This window comes from Ostrinia nubilalis, chromosome 26 (assembly GCF_963855985.1).
Source record: "Ostrinia nubilalis chromosome 26, ilOstNubi1.1, whole genome shotgun sequence".
NCBI lineage: Eukaryota > Metazoa > Arthropoda > Insecta > Lepidoptera > Crambidae > Ostrinia > Ostrinia nubilalis.
The window spans coordinates 1068161-1090675 of NC_087113.1; the positions used below are offsets into that span (position 1 = coordinate 1068161).

General features: G+C 42.8%; 1 protein-coding gene across 1 annotated transcript; it reads right to left on the bottom strand.

Annotated features, from left to right (window-relative positions):
• Positions 1–543: 543 nt before the first annotated feature.
• LOC135084355 (uncharacterized) lies at positions 544–22076 on the bottom strand. The gene is made up of 11 exons (XM_063979133.1): positions 22017–22076; positions 21552–21703; positions 20778–20966; positions 19485–19604; positions 18660–18826; positions 11347–11474; positions 5222–5368; positions 4286–4376; positions 3611–3761; positions 2561–3579; positions 544–647 (listed from the first exon to the last, which is right to left on the bottom strand). Exons 1-11 carry the CDS (start codon positions 22074–22076, stop codon positions 592–594), a joined length of 2280 nt encoding a protein of 759 aa, XP_063835203.1. The 3' UTR covers positions 544–591.
• Between the last annotated feature and the right edge of the window lie 439 nt (positions 22077–22515).

The following is a 22515-nucleotide window of genomic DNA, read 5'->3' on the forward strand; positions in this document are numbered from 1 at the left end:
GAATGGAATGAAACTCCCATATCCCATATCATAGTGTATTAGGTCTGCCGGTAGTAGTGCGGCGCCACCTCGAGCAGCCACGCCTCCTGGGTCACCATCAGTTCACGCATGAACGTCTTGTCGCCGGCGCTTTGGACGCTGGAGGACACCCTGGAGATGATGGCATCATCATCATCGTCATCAGCAGGTCATCAAACCTCGTCTCTCTCACTATGCAAGCCACCGCCTTTAGAGTGGCGGTTTCACGTCTCGGTCTAGTCTAGACTACGTCAAGAGACCAAGACTTGGTCTCTTGACGTAGTCTCTTGTCTTGGTATTTTTTCTCGGTCTCTTGTCTCGGTCTCCTATTTCAGTCTCTTGTCTCGGTCTCTTGTCTCAGTCTCTTGTCTCAGTGTCATGTCTCAGTCTCTTTTCTCAGTCTCTTGTCTCCGTCTCTTGTCTCAGTCTCTTGTCTCAGTCTCTTGTCTCAGTCTCTTGTCTCAGTCTCTTGTCTCAGTCTCTTGTCTCAGTCTCTTGTCTCAGTCTCTTGTCTCAGTCTCTGCCGGTAGTAGTGCGGCGCCACCTCGAGCAGCCACGCCTCCTGGGTCACCGTCAGTTCACGCATGAACGTCTTGTCGCCGGCGCTTTGGACGCTGGCGAATACCACCCTGGAAACAAATGGTATGGATTTATTTATCACTAGAAAATTCATAAAAAATTAAAATTCATAAAATTCATTTATTTTTGCAAATAGGCTTTAAAAAAGCGCTTTTACACGTCACAATATTAACCCAGCAAAAGCAGCGCAAGAAACTCAGTCACTATTGTCAGCCTCCTTTTCAAGGTTTTACAGTCTTTAAAATATACAAATTATAGTCATAAGTATTGATGCGAGCTAGGTAATTAAACATTCCAAACATTTTTATCTTTTATATAATTATCAACTTTATAGTAGCCCTTTTTCATTATGGTGCTTTTGATATGTGCTTTAAATTTATGAATGGGCAATTCTACAACAGTTTGTGGTAATTTATTGAAAAGTTTAATACATTTCCCCATAAATGAATTACCAATCTTGTGCAGTCTGAAATTAGCGACTCATCCCTGCTTCGCACATGTACAAATTATACTTAAGAACCTTCCTCTTGAATCACTCTATCTTTAAAAAAACCGCATCAAAATCTGTTGCGTAGTTTTAAAGATATTAGGGACATACAGCAGTAGTCTGAGTGTGTTACATCAAACGCGCGTTTAAAAAATGTATGAAAATTTTAGTTTTTGAACGTTCCCCGCTAGGGGCGCTGTACAATCCGTCATACATAATGTTATTTTGACGCGCTCAGTAGTGAACGCGTTTGATGAAAAAACACACTCAGCCCTCAGAAAGCGACTTTCATACTAAGTAATGATGTTTGTCACCTATCATCAACAGAACAGGCGCTGCTTTCGGGGACTGGTCAATCCAAGTTATTCACATTTATGTATGCGAGTCATTTCTACTAGTATCTTAATAATTATGTAAGTCTAGATATTAGCACGTCACTACCCGTAATATAAGATACACCATACAAGAATGCATGGTAAATTCAGTGAACTGCTCCTGAATCGAATGTACCTACTACTGCTTTTTCTATTTATTTATATTAACCGGCAGACAGTGGTGACTGAGTTTGTTGCGGCGCTTCTTCTCAGCACTTGCCAAATGTTGGTCTCGAAGCGCTGGTAGGGTAAAAAGATTATGAGACATGTAGAGGCTCCTTAAGAGCAAAATGACGATTTGTAAGAACTATTTATTAGTCTAAACAAATAAAGAAATTTTGACTTTTACTTTGACATCCGCTTTGCACTGGAGGGAAGTGGAACCTGAACTTCGAACTCCTCTTATGTTCTTCTGATTAAAATAACAGTCTAACTTTTTCCCCGAGTCAAACTTGACCTTCACTGGTTGGGTTATTGGCGGTCAAGCTGTAGATCCTGGCTACACAGGAGTTGCAGCGGTGGGAACGAGAGGTGGGAATAGTGCCGTTACTGTCATTCACCATTTGGGCTGTTATGTAGCGTGGCGCCTCTGAGGCCGGGATACTCTAGGTAGGTCGTTTGCGGGAGCCTGACAGGCTACACTCGAGTGTTAGTGACGTCACTCATCACTTGGGCTGTTGTGTGTGGTAGAGACAGCTGTCGGGGCTGATGTGTAGCGTGGCGCCTCTGAGACCGCGATACTCTAGGTAGGCCGCTTGCGGGAGCCTGACAGGCTACACTCGAGTGATAGTGACTTCACTCACCACTTAGGCTGTTGTGTGTGGTAGAGACAGCTGTCGGGGCTGATGTGTAGCGTGGCGCCTCTGAGGCCGCGATACTCTCCCGTTGTGCTGAGGTAGGCCGCTTGCGGGAGCCTGACAGGCTACACTCGAGTGTTAGTGACGTCACTCACCACTTGGGCTGCTGTGTGTGGTAGAGACAGCTGTCGGGGCTGATGTGTAGCGTGGCGCCTCTGAGGCCGCGATACTCTCCCGTTGTGCTGAGGTAGGCCGCTTGCGGGAGCCTGACAGGCTACACTCGAGTGTTAGTGACTGTGACTCACCACTTGGGCTGTTGTGTGTGGTAGAGACAGCTGTCGGGGCTGATGTGTAGCGTGGCGCCTCTGAGGCCGCGATACTCTCCCGTTGTGCTGAGGTAGGCCGCTTGCGGGAGCCTGACAGGCTACACTCGAGTGTTAGTGACTGTGACTCACCACTTGGGCTGTTGTGTGTGGTAGAGACAGCTGTCGGGGCTGATGTGTAGCGTGGCGCCTCTGAGGCCGCGATACTCTCCCGTTGTGCTGAGGTAGGCCGCTTGCGGGAGCCTGACAGGCTACACTCGAGTGTTAGTGACTGTGACTCACCACTTGGGCTGTTGTGTGTGGTAGAGACAGCTGTCGGGGCTGATGTGTAGCGTGGCGCCTCTGAGGCCGCGATACTCTCCCGTTGTGCTGAGGTAGGCCGCTTGCGGGAGCCTGACAGGCTACACTCGAGTGTTAGTGACTGTGACTCACCACTTGGGCTGTTGTGTGTGGTAGAGACAGCTGTCGGGGCTGATGTGTAGCGTGGCGCCTCTGAGGCCGCGATACTCTCCCGTTGTGCTGAGGTAGGCCGCTTGCGGGAGCCTGACAGGCTACACTCGAGTGTTAGTGACTGTGACTCACCACTTGGGCTGTTGTGTGTGGTAGAGACAGCTGTCGGGGCTGATGTGTAGCGTGGCGCCTCTGAGGCCGCGATACTCTCCCGTTGTGCTGAGGTAGGCCGCTTGCGGGAGCCTGACAGGCTACACTCGAGTGTTAGTGACTGTGACTCACCACTTGGGCTGTTGTGTGTGGTAGAGACAGCTGTCGGGGCTGATGTGTAGCGTGGCGCCTCTGAGGCCGCGATACTCTCCCGTTGTGCTGAGGTAGGCCGCTTGCGGGAGCCTGACAGGCTACACTCGAGTGTTAGTGACTGTGACTCACCACTTGGGCTGTTGTGTGTGGTAGAGACAGCTGTCGGGGCTGATGTGTAGCGTGGCGCCTCTGAGGCCGCGATACTCTCCCGTTGTGCTGAGGTAGGCCGCTTGCGGGAGCCTGACAGGCTACACTCGAGTGTTAGTGACTGTGACTCACCACTTGGGCTGTTGTGTGTGGTAGAGACAGCTGTCGGGGCTGATGTGTAGCGTGGCGCCTCTGAGGCCGCGATACTCGCCGGTCGTGCTGAGGTAGGCCGCTTGAGGGAACAGGCCTGACAGAACGCACTTCATCACGCGAATGGTTTTATCTGGAATTATACACAGGATATGTGTTAATACATAGACTATCAATAAATACAACAGTATTCATAAAGTAACTGCTTGCTCGATGGACCGACGACCTTAAAAAATTGCTGAGAGCGACTGCTTATAAGTCAGATGTTAAGACAACTGAGGTGAGAGAACTAAAATGTAAAAATGATCTATTATTAAAAAACTGTAACAATGTATTCTTGCACTGGTTTTAATCCTGTACTTCCTGCAGGAAAAAATTAAATAATGATAAAATAGGCCCCCCCACTAGGTGGACCGACGATCTGGTGAAGGTCGCGGGAAATACCTGGATGCGAGCAACGCAGGACCGGTCTTTGTAGATATCATTTGTACAGCACTGGACGTCATTTGGCTTATGCCCGTTTTCACCATCAATCCCTAATTTTTAAGTGACCTCAATGGTAACACATTACAGGCATTTTGTTTTCATAGGGGTCACTTAAAAATCAGGGAAAATTAAAATTAGGGAACAAAAATAGTAAAAAGTAGGAAACATTACCTAATCCTAAGTCTGGTTGTTCGAAAGTTTTGTTCTGCAGTTTAAACTTATTTTTGACTAGTTTCTCTAAGCTGCATCGGATCTCACAAGCCTGAAATAATAATAGGTTTATTTGAAAAAAATATTGACAATGTAAATATTATGTAATGTGTGTTAAAATAGATAAGTATTGACTATTCTAAGACTTGTTTAACATACCGAAATCTAAACAAGCGGAAATAAGGATAAAAAGTAGTATAGTTGTTGCAATTCACGAAGGCGAGTGAGCTTTACATGTGTGGTGGCTCGCTACTGTTCGTCTTTCTAAAGTTTTGACAGACATTACACTATCGTTATGTGCATGTACACGTACACACACAAGTAAAGCTCACTCGACTTCGTGAGTTGCAAGAACTATAATGAAGAAACATGTTATTACTTTATGTTATGATCAGAAGAAAAAATCACTTTCTTGTACCGTGCAGGGGTTAGAACGAAAATATGTAAATTATAGGACTAGCGCCAAGTCAGTACCTGAGGTATGGGAGCGCCATGGGAGGGGTGACATTGAAATATTATGACGTGACAGAGCATAATTATACATGTTAATCTTTCTTTCTTTCTTCCTCCTTTTTTTTTACTTTCTTTCTTTGTTCTTTCTTTCTTTATTCTTTTTGCTTTCTTCTTTCTTTTTTTTCTGCTTTCTTTATTCTACCTTCTTTCTTTCTGCTTTCTTCTTTCTTTCTTCTTTCTTTCTTCATTCTTTTTTCCTCTTCTTTCTTTCTTTATTTCTCTATTCTTTCTTCTTTCTTTCTGCTTTCTTCTTTCTTTCTTCATTCTTTCTTTCTTTCTGAAATCTCGAGGACATTAAAATTTGACGTCTCAAAAACCCTCCCATGCCGCTACCATACCTCAGGCACCGACTGAATTAATCGTTAGACCAAGTATTCAACCAACCTTTTCCATAACCCTGTAATTGACATACATCTTCCTGCACCAGTCTTTGCACGCCTTTCTGGCTCGCTTTTCGTCCGGCTGCGCGTCTCTCACTTTCACGAACGCGTCGTACACATTCAAGTACATAATTATGTCGCCTTCTGCTACCTGCAAAACAAATTAAACATAAATTAAATACTTAATTCATAAATTCAAGTTCCAATTTCCAAATACAAAGAAAGAATAATTTTGTATTAAAAAACTCATAAAACTCATTATGCAAGTAGGCTTTAAAAAAACAATTTTATGTAAAACCTTTTTCGACTTTTATAGGCTTCAATGGAAATAAACGCTGTTATTGTTTCTATAATTGTTCAATTTATTAACTGATTAGTGTTTCTTAAACCTAAATAAATAACGAATCCTTATGCCGTGTATGCTAAACATAAAATGTTGTTTATTTATTTACCACAGACCCTTGAACCACTTGAACACAGAGTTGCTGTCAAAATTTCACTTATTACCAAACATGAACGATTTTCAATAAACTCTGCTAACCAATTTTTGTTTCACTTTATGTTTTTACCCACTGAAACGTCTGAGGAATTCATTGACCAAAACAGTTACCGATTTCTTACAGTAGAAGACCTATAAAAATATCACTTTGAAAATGATACCTAAATAAGATCCACAATTTCACCATTTTGCATTTCACAACACTGCACTTTGGACTTTTATTTGCACGTATTTTTTTCAAAACTAGACCGCGTAGAGGCTTTTAGAATACAAATACAAATAAGTTTATTGTGCATAATGTTACAATTTGTACAAACCGAAAAATAGTTAAATAACTAACTGTATCTCTTATTTAACTTAAAACCAATTTAAAGCAATACAATTTTATTAAGAAAATGTAGGTAGGTACAGAAACACAATCTTTTACCTTCCGTACTAGTACAAGACTGTGTTACGGCAGAATCTTAATTATACATTGATATCTATATAAAATATGTAACACAGTCTAAAAACTGAAGAGGAGGCATTCTGACACTACCTTTTTTCGAATATTTTTTTCTCCGTGTTGTTCGAGTCTATGCTGTAGTATGTGGATTGTGTAGCAAGCTTGAAAAATAACCTTTCCTACCATATATTACACTACTATACCTTTCATAGACAATATTATTGAAAAACGGTCAAATAATATCAGGTTTTATTTAGATTTTGTGTGCATGTGTGCGTGCCTTGTCTGCAGTGCTCATCTGCTTAGTCTCAGATCTAATCCAAGATGGCGTCCTTTTGTAGCTGCCTATTTGCTCTGTCTCAGATCTGTGCATGTATCCTGTATATACAGGGTGTTAGGTAAATGGGTATATGAGCCGACACTAGCCCATGTTAACATAGTCATATAAATGGTATGGTGAAGTCAGAAAATTGATATCTTCATTTTAATTATTTTAATTTTCATGCAAATCGGATTTAATAAATTTATTTTGTATGAAAATTTAAAAAATTAAAATGATGATATCAAATTTCTGACTTCACCATACCATTTATATGACCATGTTAACATGGGCTAGTGTCGGCTCATATACCCATTTACCTAACACCCTGTATACATTCATTTAGGAAATAAGACACGGAACAGCAGAATTAAATCCTTTATTTTTATGAATTTATAATATAGATTTGTAAATAAAACCATTCAGTAAATAAATAATCATGATTTATTGTTAGATCACGAAATCAACAAAGGATGTATGTAACAAGTAATCTATACAAATAATCTAAATTGAATTAGTATCTGTTCGTATATGTATAATAACAGCTATTTCCTAAATATGTACGCTACACTAAAGTATATGTACTTAAACAAAATCAATCATAAGTGCCACTTGTGTTCTAAACTGAATAAATATTTATGATTATTATTTTTATTTTTGCATGTTATTGAGTTTACTGCATCTATACGATCATCTACCATAGAAACATGAGTGCTGACCTGCTTTACATTGGACAAAGTATATTTAATACACTTAGTTTTTTCTACACTAACAACCTATACACCACTAAATTTTTATCACCGAAAAAAAATTCTGGGTAATGAGTTATTGATACTGATCCCAATTGTGCAAAAAAAAGTTAAATAAAGTGACTCAAAGTGGCGTCGCTAGCACTATTTACGTACGATACTGTAACACTTATTAGAATTCAAAATGGTCTAAGTTAGCTAAGTATGTAATAATAACACTGGAAGCGTGGTCGAGGTGTGAGCGAGACAGACAGATCGATGCAACGTGCGAGCGCGTACGACTACTCTAGCGAGCAGCGGAGTGACAAAGCTGTGACGCGTAAAATACGGATTAAAGAAAATTTAATAAAAAAAATCAGTTTATGAAAAACATTTATTTTTCTTTTGCTTTAAATTTTTCACACGTTTCTACATAACCTGTTAAACATTTTTCGGTTATAAAAATTTAGTGGTGTATAATAAAAATTTAAAGACCACCATTTAAGGCCTCTCTTCCGTTCCAATAAATACATGGATAATTTCTGGTCCTTGAGATCTACACCACCCATAAATTTATTATAGTCATGTATGACGACTGGTTAATCCACAACTTGGCCCGCCCGCCTACCAGGAGCCGTGCTATCATCGTGGTAGGTCGACACGGTGACTAAAATAGAATAAAATAGAAAGAATAGAAAAACCTTTATTTGACACGAAAACACAATTGAAAATGAACAAATAAAAGAAGAGAAAACAAAAAAAAAAACACATTAAACACACAACATTACATTAGACAATACATAAGTCTCGTGCGCGTGTCTCGACACAGGTTTTCAGCGGGTGCCTCTGTGCCATGGTGTGACGGTTCAATGTCCCAAATTTAAAAAACAAAAAACTTAACTAAAAATTAAAAATTACAACAAATAAAAATTACTCTTATTTTGATAGGAGGTCGATAGATATGGCCAAACTAGTCAAGATCACCAATTTACGCAGCACAAACAAAACAGCAAATAAGAACAATAAAATGAAAAAATAAAAAAATATTCAGAAAATTAACTCACTAACTCAAAATAAACAACAAAATAAAATAAAATAAAATAACGCAACACAAACAGACTAGTTTTACGTCTTTCCAAGCCATGACAGAAACATCACCACAGTGGCGGCTTACTACGGTACCTCTTGGCATTCGTTTATCATTGATGGATTTTACATCTGGTGGGCAATCGGTGTGGCGTCTATTCAATGTGCCAACAACGTCGGTCTTATTACGTTTTAAAAACCGAGCTAGGGTTATACTGTTGTAGAAATTATCCATGAACCAGGGTTCGAAATTATCAAGATAATTACGCTTCATGATAATTATCGGATAATTATCAACAGTATAAGATACCATATTGTTTCATAAGAAATTCTGATTGCGAATGTTGCATTATGGTTTTAGTTGTTGATTATCCATCGCTAGTCGCATAAAGCTTGGAAAATTGATAAATATTTTGAAGATAACTATAGTCTTTTTCACGTAAGATGATCCGTATGACACTTCAAGGTTATCCATATTACGCATACTACATATGCAGAATATTTTTGAAAAAATATTTGTATTTTATTAGCAATATGATAAAAAAAGAAAACTACCTTGTCTTGAAATATGTAGTAAAATCTGAGTCTATTGATTATATTTTAATTAAATACGATGTAAAAATATTTTTTATTTAATGTACGCAATGTGTGAAACGGAATAGATTTAGTGCTGGGGTATTTCTTGTATAATAAAATCGATTATTTCCGCGGTTCATTAATCGATTGCAGTGAATACTTAGTTATTAAAAACATCACAAAAATCAACTATATTTTTCGATTATTGACTTTAATAAACGCATTAAAAATAAATTAATGGTTTTTAATTTAAAGAAACAGAACCAGTACTTTTTAGGAATCGTTTTTTTGAACACGAACCATGAAATTTGAATATTATCAATAAAAATTGTTACAATAAATATTTGTTATTAAAAAAAACATGTTTTTTGTTAAATAACACCTATACAAAATATTTCTCTAAAAGTAGGTTTTACTAACTCTCCGAAAAAAATCGATAGATAAATCGCTATGGTTTAGTTATGTGACATCTCTAAATCTTTCAAACTCGAAACGTCATACGGATCATCTTAGGTGAAAAAGACTATAGTGATCATTGTGGAGCTAAATAGATAGGTTTTATAATTATCTATGTTGATTAACGCCCACCACTAGACGTAAGTGCGGAAATACACGTTCGAAAACTTCGAATACAGGTCATTTTCACGAGCGCATTTTTTTGTTATTATCAACCGATAATTATCCAGCTGTTATTATCACAATAATTATCATGATAATTATCGTGATAATTATCATTGATAATTATCCTTTCGAACCCTGCCATGAACAACGTAAAACCTTTACCAAGGTAGTCCTTGAAAAGCTCAAGGACTATCTTGGCTGTCGATGATGTATTACCGGTGTATATAATAACATTTAAAACATAGCCAGATACCGCCTCGCAAAGTTCGTAAGACTTTATAGCAAATCGTGCCGCTTTGGAACGGATACATTGTATCCAACTCAAGCGTCCCTTCCAAAGCAGTAACGACTCATCTATACTCTTACTTCCCTGCGAGGCGTGTATATGGACTGAATTTTTTATTTAAATAATCTATTATTGGTTTTATTTTGGATAATTTACGCTCGGGACCGTACACGTTTAAATCGGCGTTGTTGGCAAAATGTAAAAACCGCATCAATAACAAAAATCGGTCCTTGGCCATGATTCGTCGGAATCCAGGCATGCCATCAGTTTGGTGCACCAGTACTCGTCAATGCGGTCCCTGACACACATGCCCATAAAAATGATTAAAGCAAATAAAGCCTGGTCCGTGAGCACGTAGAATTTTGTCCAATGACCCCAAGCTACCCATCCTTATCGCTCGCGCGTAATTATGTTGCTGTCGCGACTGTGCGACGCGCGCCCGCAGTGAGTGTGCGAGCGCGACAGCAACATAATTACGCGCGAGCGATAAGGATGGGTAGCTTGGGGTCATTGGACAAAATTCTACGTGCTCACGGACCAGGCTTTAGCTCGTACAACTCAGCGACCGAAGTGTCTACACATTTGCCCATTCTGCTATGCAGAGGGAGCCCATCACCGGTCTCACAAAAGAGTGCGATACTCTCCCAGGCGTATCTGTTAGTTTCAACCATAATAACAGAGTAAATACAAATGAGTAGGTCATCTTCATAGAAACGCACCGAGCGCGGTTTGTATGTGAGCGCGCCAATACGTATGCGGCGCGCACGCACACACTGACAAAATTCAGTGCAACTCCACGCTAATCAACGCAAAATTTTGACTGATAATAAGTTCCATGAGAGACTGGTCCCAAATTTGAGAGAACACTTCCAAATGAGTTGTTCCTTCAATTTTGGGTCCTACACTCTCATGGAACTCCTCATGTGACCTTCTAAAGCAGTCTTTCCCAAAGTGGGCGATAACGCCCCCTTGTGGGCGCTGCAGGCTTAAAGGGGGGCGGTAAGAGACCCAGAAAAAAATCGGGACGTTGTGTAGAGGCTTGGGAGGTGTCATTTACTAGGAGGACTCTTAGACACCGACTGAACACTCGACACTCGACTACAAATGGGGGCGCTAAAAAGAATTTGCTCTCAAAGTGGGCAGTACACAAAATAAGTTTGGGAACCGCTGCTCTAAAGTGAGAAAAGTTCTCATCACAGTCCAGGCCACCTTCAGACACTTCGTCAAGCTCATCTTCCTCAGCCTCTAGAGCAGTGGTTCTTAACCGGTGGTCCGCGGACCACTGGTGGTCCCTGGAGGCATTCCAAGTGGTCCACGAAGACATCGTAATAAACAAGTGACGTGATGTGATGAGTCGAGTCAACACAACACAAACGGCGCACAGTGGGCGAGAAATCGAACTCTCGTTTCATAGGATTTTGAAAAAAAATAAGTGGTCCCTGACAAGACAGAAAGTTGAAATGGTCCCTCATGACTTAAAGGTTAAGAACCACTGCTTTAACACAAGCTTATTTAGCTAATAATTGCTAATAATCGTTAAAAAAAAGACTATAGATCCGTATAAAATACCTCGAAATTGTTCCTTCTCGCCATTCTGGCCGCGATATTCTCTTTGCCAGTACCTCCTTTAGCAAACGCACTGTCTACCTGCAGCATGGCCGCTATGGATAATGCCTCGTCTATGCACCCGAATTCGCCTGCGAAAATAAAATAACATTTAAAATAATCTTATCATTTAATAGCTGTTTGTTTGTAAAAACTATTGAATGTAACCAAAACTATATTGATAAATAGAGTTATTCTAGTAGTAGTAGTGAGTTTTAGTGGCTTGTCTAACATAATTATGTACATATCTTTGTAACTTTAAGAAAGAGCGGGGCCTCCTAACACAGGTATTATACAAAGAGACCCCAGCCACTTGCAACAATATGTTAACTTACTATATTGGATAAATGTTTTGTTTTTTTTTTTTCATTTTCATTTTTCATTTTGTTTTATAATGGCAACACCACCCTGAACTTCTTTTCTTACTTTTACTTACTTTGCTTTTAGGTTACTAAACCTTCGTTTGTCAATTGTCATCATTGCAACGGAGGGAAGTCGAACCTCAACTTCGAACTCCTCCTATGTTCTTCTGATTAATTTCGTCCAATGACAAAATCAAAAAATAAAATCAAAATTATCTTTATTTGTTTAATCTAATTAAATTAGTACTTAAAAATCATCAAATGCTCTTAAGGAGCCTAACATGTCTCATTCTTTTTTGGCTCTACCAGCGCTTCGAGACAAACATTTGGCAAGTGCTGAGAAGAAGCGCCGCAACAAACTCAGTCACCATTGTCTACCGGTTTAAAAATATTAACTTTCCCCGTTATGTATGTAATTATGCTGCATGATTGGTGGATTTTGACATATCTGTCAATGTCATGTCAAAAATAACCAATCATGCAGCATTTGGACCTCGCGTCTACGTATTGCCATCTGGCGTATTTTTCAATCGCGAAAACCCTCATTATCGGCATGTATAAACCTTCCATGAAACTTGTTTGTACTTGTTTTTACTTTGAGACGCGTAAAGCTGTACCGCGGTGTCCAGATTTTTTTTCCCTGGCTTTATACACCACTAAATTTTTATCACCGAAAAAATTTTGACAGGTAATGTAGAAACGTGTGGAATATTGAAAGCAAAAGAAAAAGAAATGGTTTTCATGAAGTTAATTTTTTTATTAAATTTTCGTTAGTCCGTATTTTACGCGTCACAGCTGGGTCACTCCGCTGCTCGCTAGAGTAGTCGTACGCGCTCGCACGTTGCATCGATCTGTCTGTCTCGCTCACGCCTCGACCACGCTTCCAGTGTTATTATTACATACTTAGCTAACTTAGACCATTTTTAATTCTAATAAGTGTTACATTATCGTACTTAAATAGTGCTAGCGACGCGTGTGTCAATAAATTACCAATTTTAGGAGGATATTTTGAGTCACTTTATTTTACTCTTTTTTTTGCACAAATGGGATCAGTATCAATAACTCATTACCCAGAATTTTTTTTTTCGGTGATTTAAATTTAGTGGTGTATACCTAGAGGATTTTGACATCTGTGAACCATTGACAACCTGTGTCAAGCATTAAATTGACACCTACATATTGACGTCTTGTCTTATTTATACCTGGATAAGATAAGAGTCCCTTAAGTGCGCCGAGAGTATCCGTGGTTTATTCACGGCCAACTAAAAATCCTAGGCTAAGTTTTCTCTCATGGTAATATTTTTACATCCAAAAGCAAATATCTCGGTAACGTAATACTTTATGGTATCATAGTATTGTAATTTTTTTGTTTTATCGTGCGCAGAACCGCCTCTGTGGTCTAGTGGTAAGACCATATAGGTTTCCTAGGTGTAGTGTGTAGTGTGACCTAGGTGTTACCTACTTTTTATTTACTATTATTTTTACTATTGTATGAATTAATTTATTATGGAATTTATTTATTTAAATGAAACAAGTCTCACTGTAATCGGTTATAATTTACGGTTTTACAATATTTACAACAAGTACTAAAATTACATAAATCAAAACAAGTGAATGCAAAGGCGCGCGCGAAGTGAGTCGTCGTCCCGTGGCTCGTCGTCCTTTTATATGCGTGGAAGTGGAGGTGGCGTGCAGCAACAAAATGTTGCGGCCATCTTGGAGATACGAGTGTGGGCACTGCCCACTTGTGACGTCGTTTGGACCCGACGGGGCGCTAAACAAAAGCGCACGCGCAGCCATGTTGCGTGCGGTCGAGGAGGCGTGGCTTAAGACAAAAGCGCGCACGCATCCATATTGTGCGTAGGCGGAGCGCAGGCCGGCGCGCTGTCGTAGCTATGCGTAGATGGTGAAATCGCCTGATCATCATGCCACTTTAGGCGCTGGCGCAAGATGATAAGCGGTAGCGGAAGAGGTAGCGGATCAGTACGCTACAATACTCCCCCACCGAGACCGTGACTACGGTCGATAGTGGTTCGGGAATCTAACCGTTCTTCCACTTTTGGTTGTTCTGACCGTTTCAGGGTTGGTGCTCGATTTCGGTGATGACCTTATTTGCTCCTCTGTGTTTTCTATATACGCTGGCTTCAGTCTGTCTATTGTTACAGTCAGTGTTTTTCCTTGCGTTTCGATGTCGAAGGTCTTTGTTCCTCTGCGCAGTATTTTGTATGGGCCCAAGTACGTAGGTTGCAGCGGTTTGTGGAGGGGGCCCTGGCGAAGGAAGACATGAGTTGAGGTGTTAAGGTCCCTGGGAACATAAAATGGTCTATTTGAGTGCCTGGAAGTTGGTTGAGGCGTGAGCTTTGAGATGTGCTCACGCAATCTGGTAGCGAAATCGGAGATGGAGATCACGCTGTCTGGAATTGATGATGAGGAGAAGAACTGGCCTGGAAGACGTAGTGGCTCGCCAAATACCAGCTCTGCTGCAGAAGACTGAATATCCTCCTTCCATGCACTGCGGATGCCCAATAGTACTAATGGTAATACCTCAGTCCAGTTAGTTGTTGCATGGCAGGTAATTGCTGCCTTTAACTGACGATGCAGCCGTTCGACGAGGCCATTAGCGGCTGGGTGGTATGCTGTTGTGGTGTGATGCGAAGCCCCAAGTGTTGCAGCGACTGACTTGAATAGTTGGGACTCGAATTGCCGACCACGGTCGGTGGTGATATGTTCCGGACAACCAAAACGGGCTACCCATCCAGAAATGAATGCTGCTGCACAGGTGTCGGCTGTCATATCGGATAGTGGGTACGCCTCAGGCCAACGAGTATATCGGTCGACTATTGTGAGACAGTACCTGAAGTTGTTGGATACGGGTAGTGGACCGACCAAGTCCATGTGTACGTGCCTGAATCGCGCAGTAGGTACCTTGAAGTTGCCTGTTGGTGATGTGGTGTGCCTTGTGACCTTACTACGCTGGCATTGCTGACAAGTCTTCGCCCATTGTCGACAATCCCGTCGCATGTTTGGCCATACAAACCTCTCAGCCACTGAGCGGACTGTCGCTTTTATACCTGGGTGACTGAGGTTGTGTATCAGGTGAAATACTTGTCTCCTGTATGCTGGTGTGATGTATGGCCTGTTTCTGTCCATTGAAGTGTCACAGTAGACGTACGTGTCCCCCATCTGTACTCGTTGGAGTCGCAGGCTAGTACTGCCCTGCAATAGGTCCTGTAACTCCTGATCGGTTTTTTGGTCACGAGCGAGGGATTGGTAATCAAGTGGGTTTGGCATAATGATCTCTTCGACGCGAGATAGCGTGTCAGCGACGACGTTCTCTTTGCCAGGGACGTATCTGATGTCAGTGGTGAATTGACTTATGTAGTCCAAATATCTAAACTGGCGTGGAGAGCACTTATCACGACGTGTGCTGAAGGCGAAAGTTATAGGCTTATGGTCAGTGTAGACGCTGAAGGTCCGGGCTTCGACCATGTATCTGAAATATCGTATAGCCTCGTAGATACTTAACAGCTCTCTATCGTATGGACTATACTTTCTTTGTGGGGTGCTTAGTTTTCTAGAAAAGAAAGACAATGGTTGCCATCCTTCACCTTTACGCTGCTGTAACACCGCCCCAATGGCTACGTCTGAGGCATCAGTCTGAATGGCTAATTCTGTTGTGGAGTCTGGATGTGCCAATAGTGCTGCCTGAGCAATGCTTGTTTTGCAGTCATTGAAGGCGTTTTGTAGCTCTGTAGTCCAGTCAATTGGATGTGAGCTCTTGACTTTGGGGCCAGCTAATAATGCGTTCAGGGGTGCTTGTGTTGGTGCGGCCTTAGGTATAAAACGTCGATAAAAGTTCATCATACCTAAGAACCTCCTGAGCTCTTTGACGGTTTTGGGTACTGGGAACTCCTGGATCGCCTGGACTTTCGAATCCAGAGGACGTATGCCATCTGCAGAGACTGAGTATCCAAGGAAAGTTACCTCAGGTTGGCCGAAAACGCATTTGTTGATGTTGATGAGGACGCCGTAATCTGATAGGCGTTTGAATATCTGTGACAGGTGCTGACGGTGCTGGGTTTCTGAGCTGGAGTACACCAATATGTCATCGATATACCCGTAGCAAAAGTCGAAATCCTTGAGAGCCTCGTCTATGAACCTTTGGAAGGTCTGGGCAGCATTTCTGAGGCCAAAGGTCATAAACGGGAACTCGAACATGCCAAATGGAGTTGTTATCGCCGTTTTGGGTATATCCTCGTGAAAGACCGGTATTTGGTTGTAGGCCTTAATTAAGTCTATAGTGCTGAAGACCGTTTTACCCGCCAGCTGGCAAGCAAAGTCCTGGATGTGAGGTACTGGGTACCTGTCTGGTACTGTACGTGCGTTCAGTGCTCGGTAGTCGCCGCACGGTCGCCAGCCGTCATCCTTTTTACGAGCTAGATGTAGAGGGGAAGACCATGCGCTTTCTGATCTGCGAGCTGTGCCGTTCTTCAACATCTCATTGAACTCAGCTTTGGCGATCTTGAGCCTAGCTGGGTCAAGACGGCGGGGACGGCTGGATACCGGCGGTCCTTGCGTCGTCTTGATGTAGTGGACTGTATTGTGCTTGGGTTCAATAGGCTTACCAGCTGGTCGAGTGATGTCAGGATACTCTCGGAGTAGGGCTTGGTACGGTGAGTCGCTGGTTATGGTACGTACCGAAGATATGGACTGTGATGGGACTCGGTGTGCTGCGGTAACAGTGAGGTGGGTAACAGCATCTACTAGGCGTTTTTGTCGGCAGTCTACTAGTAGAGTGTAATGGCTTAGCATATCTACGCCTATGATTGGCTTAGTGACTTCAGCGATGATGAAACGCCAAGTGAAGGCTCGCCGTAGGCCAAGATCTAAGGTGAGATTAATGTACCCGTAAGTTGAGATGACTGTTCCATTAGCTGCTACCAATTCAAACTTCGATTTGGATTGTTGTGGGACGCGAACAGCTGATCGTGGATAGACGCATACATCAGAGCCTGTATCGACTAAATATTGTACCTTTGTCTTTCGATCAGTTATGAACAGGCGACCTTGTGAAGTTTGGCAGATGTCAACGGCCGCTACTGACTGCCCTTCTAGTTTTCCGACTGGAACTGGCATGGTTGCTCGCACTTCTTCGCCTTTTTGCCAAACTTATAATGGTACCAGCAGAAGCGGTGCCCTTGTGACCGCTGACGTGAGTTAGATCTGGATCGGCTATGGCTTCTGTTGTTAAAAGAATTAGTTTTCTTTACCTGCATAGCCAATATTTCGACTTGCCGAGTCAATGCAGCCACCTTTTCCTCTAATGCCGTTGTATGTGCGCTGGGTGCGACGCTGGCAACGTGCGAGGTGCTCGGGGCAATGTCATTTACCCGATCTGCCAGGTCTGCTACGTCGTCCAGGTCACTCTTTGGCTGTGAAGCAACAATTGTTTGAACATTAGGAGGTAGCCTACTAGTCCAGACCGTGCGCAAAAAGTCATCTGGTACTTGTGGTCCTGCCAAGCTGCGCAAATGTCGCAAAAATTGACTAGGTTTCCTGTCACCTAGCTCCTCATGTTGCATTAGCTGCAGGGTTTTCTTCTCGTGCGACAGCGAGATGCGTTTAATTAATTCTGTCTTAAGCTTGTCGTACTTGTTATTAGTTGGCGGAGAAATTATGACGTCTTTAACGATACGTGCATACTCTTGATCGAGTTGACCAGTGACAAAATGGAATTTAGTGAGGTCGGCAGTAATGTTAGATAATAAAAATTGGCTTTCTACTTGCGCGAACCAAACTTCCGGCTCCTCTGGCCAGAATGGTGGAACTCGAACTCCAACTCGGTAGACGTCTTGACCGCTTGCACTTGGACCACCGCCTAACGGGACGTTGTTTTCTTTCTGCATCTTGACGTCTTCTTGATCTTGATGCTGCCGATGGTCTTGAACTCCGGTAGAAACTTGCTCGTTTGTCGTGGGTCACCAGTATAGGTTTCCTAGGTGTAGTGTGTAGTGTGACCTAGGTGTTACCTACTTTTTATTTACTATTATTTTCACTATTGTATGAATTAATTTATTATGGAATTTATTTATTTAAATGAAACAAGTCTCACTGTAATCGGTTATAATTTACGGTTTTACAATATTTACAACAAGTACTAAAATTACATAAATCAAAACAAGTGAATGCAAAGGCGCGCGCGAAGTGAGTCGTCGTCCCGTGGCTCGTCGTCCTTTTATATGCGTGGAAGTGGAGGTGGCGTGCAGCAACAAAATGTTGCGGCCATCTTGGAGATACGAGTGTGGGCACTGCCCACTTGTGACGTCGTTTGGACCCGACGGGGCGCTAAACAAAAGCGCACGCGCAGCCATGTTGCGTGCGGTCGAGGAGGCGTGGCTTAAGACAAAAGCGCGCACGCATCCATATTGTGCGTAGGCGGAGCGCAGGCCGGCGCGCTGTCGTAGCTATGCGTAGATGGTGAAATCGCCTGATCATCATGCCACTTTAGGCGCTGGCGCAAGATGATAAGCGGTAGCGGAAGAGGTAGCGGATCAGTACGCTACAACCACCTGCTTCAGACGCAGAGGTCCCGGGTTCGATTCCCAGTGGGGGCAGATTTTTCTGTTCGGTTTGGTTGGTGGTATGGTAGGGCTTGTTCTAAGTCCGCCTGGCTAGCTACCACCATCTTACCTAAGTCTGTCGCCATAACAACAATGTTAACAGCATTGTTGTGTTCCGGCAGTTAGAGGTAAGATAGAGTTCCTCCGTGATCCTGATCGTCACTTACCATCAGGTGAGATACAGGCCAAGAGCTTCCTCGTTGGGGATAAAAAAAAAGAAGCTTCAAGAATAAATTAAAATGGCAGGCATGTGTCATATGCCACAAAAGTTCTATCCCTTGTGTTTATCACTTACCACTGTTACAAAGCATCTTCGCACACATCGGACTCAAAGGCAACTCGGCCATAAGCACTCCAGTATCTGGAGTCAAATCCCCATGCTTGTCTATGGCCTTCAAAGCGTATAACGTTTCGAGACCAGAGAGAAGACTCTTGGCTGGTGGAGGCGTGGGGAATGTGAACCTGAAAGTTAAAAATAAAGCACATAAACAATGTATTTATATGTTTGGAATATGTTGTTTTAGTGAGTGTTGGAGATTTGGAAAACACACAGTAGTGTTGCCGATCGATAGTCGACTATCGATAGTCTATCGATAGCCAAACTATCGCAAGACTATCGATAGTATCGATATTATCGATAGCTCAAAACGAGGCAATACTATTGAATATGTGCAATACTATCGATAGTATTGTTGCTCGTGAAGAATAAACTATCGCTAGTATCGATACTATTCAGATAATTTTACTATCGATAGTTCGGCAACACTAACACACAGCAAAGGGGTAAAAGTCATCCGTTCATTCTCAAAAAAAAAGTGCAAAGATTCTCTTGAGATCCCTATCAATGTGTCAATGTCAAATCTTTTTTTTTGGGTTCCGTACTAAATGGGTACCTACTAACTTTTTCTTTTTTTCGTTTACATACATTAATAAAGGTGCATGGTAGCTATCCCGTTAATAATAATAATTTTAGGGTGGGTTGCAGCATCTTACTATAACTTTGACAAACGTCAAATCTGTCAAATTCCATACAAAAAACAGCAGATATAGTTAGGGTTAAAGTTAGATGGGCATTTTGTATTTTTGATTGGCACCTGTCAGGAACGGAACCTGTACTTACCGCAGTAAATTATGGATGCCCAAAGCTTTCAGCTGCAACAGGACAGAGGATAGGTCGCTTCTGGATATTTCTGGCGGCACGCACGGCGGTAACTTGTCGTATTCCTCTTCTGTGTATAACCTGGAAATACATAAATAGTACATAAGCGTCTTGATTAAAAATAAGTTGGCTAGGAGTGGCTTTTTTGTGTTATACAGTTGCCTAATTACGTTAAAACATGCGCAATATTTCTTACTAGCTATACCCGCGACTTCGTACGCGTGAAAATAGAATATTTTTCCTGATTTAGCAAAGTTTTTCTTTACTGAGTTTTATTAGTTTTTACTACCACCTCTATTTTCTGTAGGGTGATTATAATATAAAATTGTGTATAAGACTTCCTTGATAAGGCTATCCAACACAAAAATATTTTTTTAAATCGGAGTAGTTTCTGAGGTTAGCGCGTTCAAGCAAACCAACCAACTCCAGTTGCCATACGCTGTACGATATTCAGCCTTAGGGTGGTTATGATTATTCCTGATCGTACTCCATTAGAGTGGCGTGACACACACCGAAATTATTTTGCAAGCGCAACTTTAAGGCCTTATAACTTCTCTATTTCTAGATATATTTTATGATTCTTTCACACTTAAGTTTAATTTTACTTATAATTTTAAATTTAATTAACAAAAACAATTGGAAACTCCTCCAAAGTTATAAATTACCTGTAACATTTCCGCAGTCTGTCACTGAGAGAAGCGGTCGCGGTCTCTGCTTTCAGTCTCTAGAGTCGGTTTCTAGTCTCAGTCTCTTATCCCAGTCTCTCTCTCTCTCTCTAACAACTCACCTGTAGTCCTGAGCGACTGGTCCTGCCCCCTTGTGTGATATCGTTTCTTGTCTCTTTCTCTCTCTCTCCCTCTCTTTATCTCTCTCTAACAACTCACCTGCAGCACTTCTTCTTCTTCGCTTATAGTCCTGCTTCCTGCGTGGCGTTGTTTCTTGTCTCTCTCTCTCTCTCCCTACCACCTCTCTCTCTCTCTCTCTTGTCTTGCTCTTAATCTACTATCACCTGTAGCACTTCCCTCTTCCTGAGTGGCGCTGTTTCTTGTCTCTACCCCCCCTCCCCCTTTCTATCTTTGTCTCTCTCTCTCTTCCCTATCTATAGCGACTCACCTGTAGCACTTCCCTCTTGCAGTCCTGTCCATTTTGGAGTTGTTCCCGGTCTCTCGCCGCCTCTATCTTCTCCCTTTCTGTCTCTCTCCCTTCCTCTCTATCCATCTCTCTCTCCCTATCTATCTATCTCTAGCGACTCACCTGTAACACTTCCCTCGTGCAGTCCTGCCCGCGCGTCCCGCGCGCTGCGTGGCGTTGTTCTTGGCTATTGGAGCCACGCTCACAGTCGCCACGCCCACGCTTGGAGAGAAGTGAGGCAACTTGTGGAACCCGCAGTCTGTCACTAAATGTAGCGGTGTCTTATGTCGGTCTCTTGTCTCGGTCACTTGACTCGGTATGAAGTTTCGGTATCAAGTTGCGGTCTTTGGTCTCTCGCTTTCTATCCCCCTCTCTCTTTCTCTCTCTCCCTCTCTCTTTCTCTCTCTCCCTCTCTCTTTCACTTCTCCCTCTATCTTTTTCTCTCTTTAGCATCTCACCTGTAGTAGCGTTCCTCGCTTATAGTCCTGCTTCCTGCGTGGCGTTGTTTCTTGTCTCTTTCTCCCCCTCTCTCTTTATTTCTCTCTAGCAACTCGCCTGTATCACTTCCTTTGCGCTTATAATCCTGCCCGTTGCGTGGCGTTTTACCTGCTCTCTCTCTCTCTCCTCTCTCTCTCCTCTCTCTCTCTCCCTCTCTATTTTTCGCTAGGAACTTGTCTGTAGTACTTCCCGCAACTGGTCCTACTGCGTTGCGTTGTTTCTCTTCCCTCTCTCTCCCTCCCCCTCTCTCTCTCCCTCTCTATTTTTCGCTAGGAACTTGTCTGTAGTACTTCCCGCAACTGGTCCTACTGCTGCGTTGCGTTGTTTCTTGTCCCTCTCTCTCCCTCCCCCCCTCTCTCTTCTCCCTCTCTCCCTATCTATCTATCTCTAGCGACTCACCTGTAACACTTCCCTCGTGCAGTCCTGCCCGCGCGTCCCGCGCGCTGCGTGGCGTTGTTCTTGGATATTGGAGCCACGCTCACAGTCGCCACGCCCACGCTTGGAGAGAAGTGAGGCAACTTGTGGAACCCGCAGTCTGTCACTGAGAGTAGCTGTGTCTTGTGTCGGTCTCTAGTCTTAGTCTCTTGTGTCGGTCTCTCATCTCAGTCTCTTATCTCGGTCGCTAATCTAGGTCTCTAGTCTCTCGCTTTCTATCCTTCTCTTTCTCTCTCCCTCTCTATCTAGCAACGCACCTGTAACACTTGCCGCAACTGGTCCTGCCCCCTTGTGTATTGTCGTTTCTTGTCTCTTTCTCTCCCTCTCCCTCTATTTTTATCTCTCTTTAGCAACTCGCCCGTAGCACTTCCCGCTTCTTCCTGCGTGGCGTTGTTTCATGTCTCTCTATCTCTCTCTCTAACAAATTACCTGTAGCACTCCCCGCTTATAGTCCTGCCCGTTGCTTGATGTTGTTGCTGTTCTCTCCATCTCTGAGAGAAAGAGAAAGAAAGAGAGAGATGAAAGCATCTCTCTCTCTCTCTATCTCTCTTTAGCAACTCGCCTGTAGAAATTTTACGCGACTGGTCCTGGCCTGCTTCGTGGCGTTGTTCCCGGTCTCTCTCCCCTTCTCTCTTCTCCCTCTCTTTCTCCCTATCTATCTATCTCTAGCGACTCACGTGTAACATTTCCCTCGCGCAGTCCTGCCCGCGCGTCCCGCGCGCTGTGTCGCGTTGTTCTTGGCTATTGGAGCCACGCTCACAGTCGCCACGCCCACGCTTGGAGAGAAGTGAGGCAACTTGTGGAAACCGCAATCTGTCACTGAAAGTAGCTGTGTCTTGTGTCGGTCTCTAGTCGCGGTCTTAGTGTCAGTCTCTTGTCTCGGTCGCTAGTCTCGGTCTATAGTCTCTCACTCTATCCCCCTCTTTTA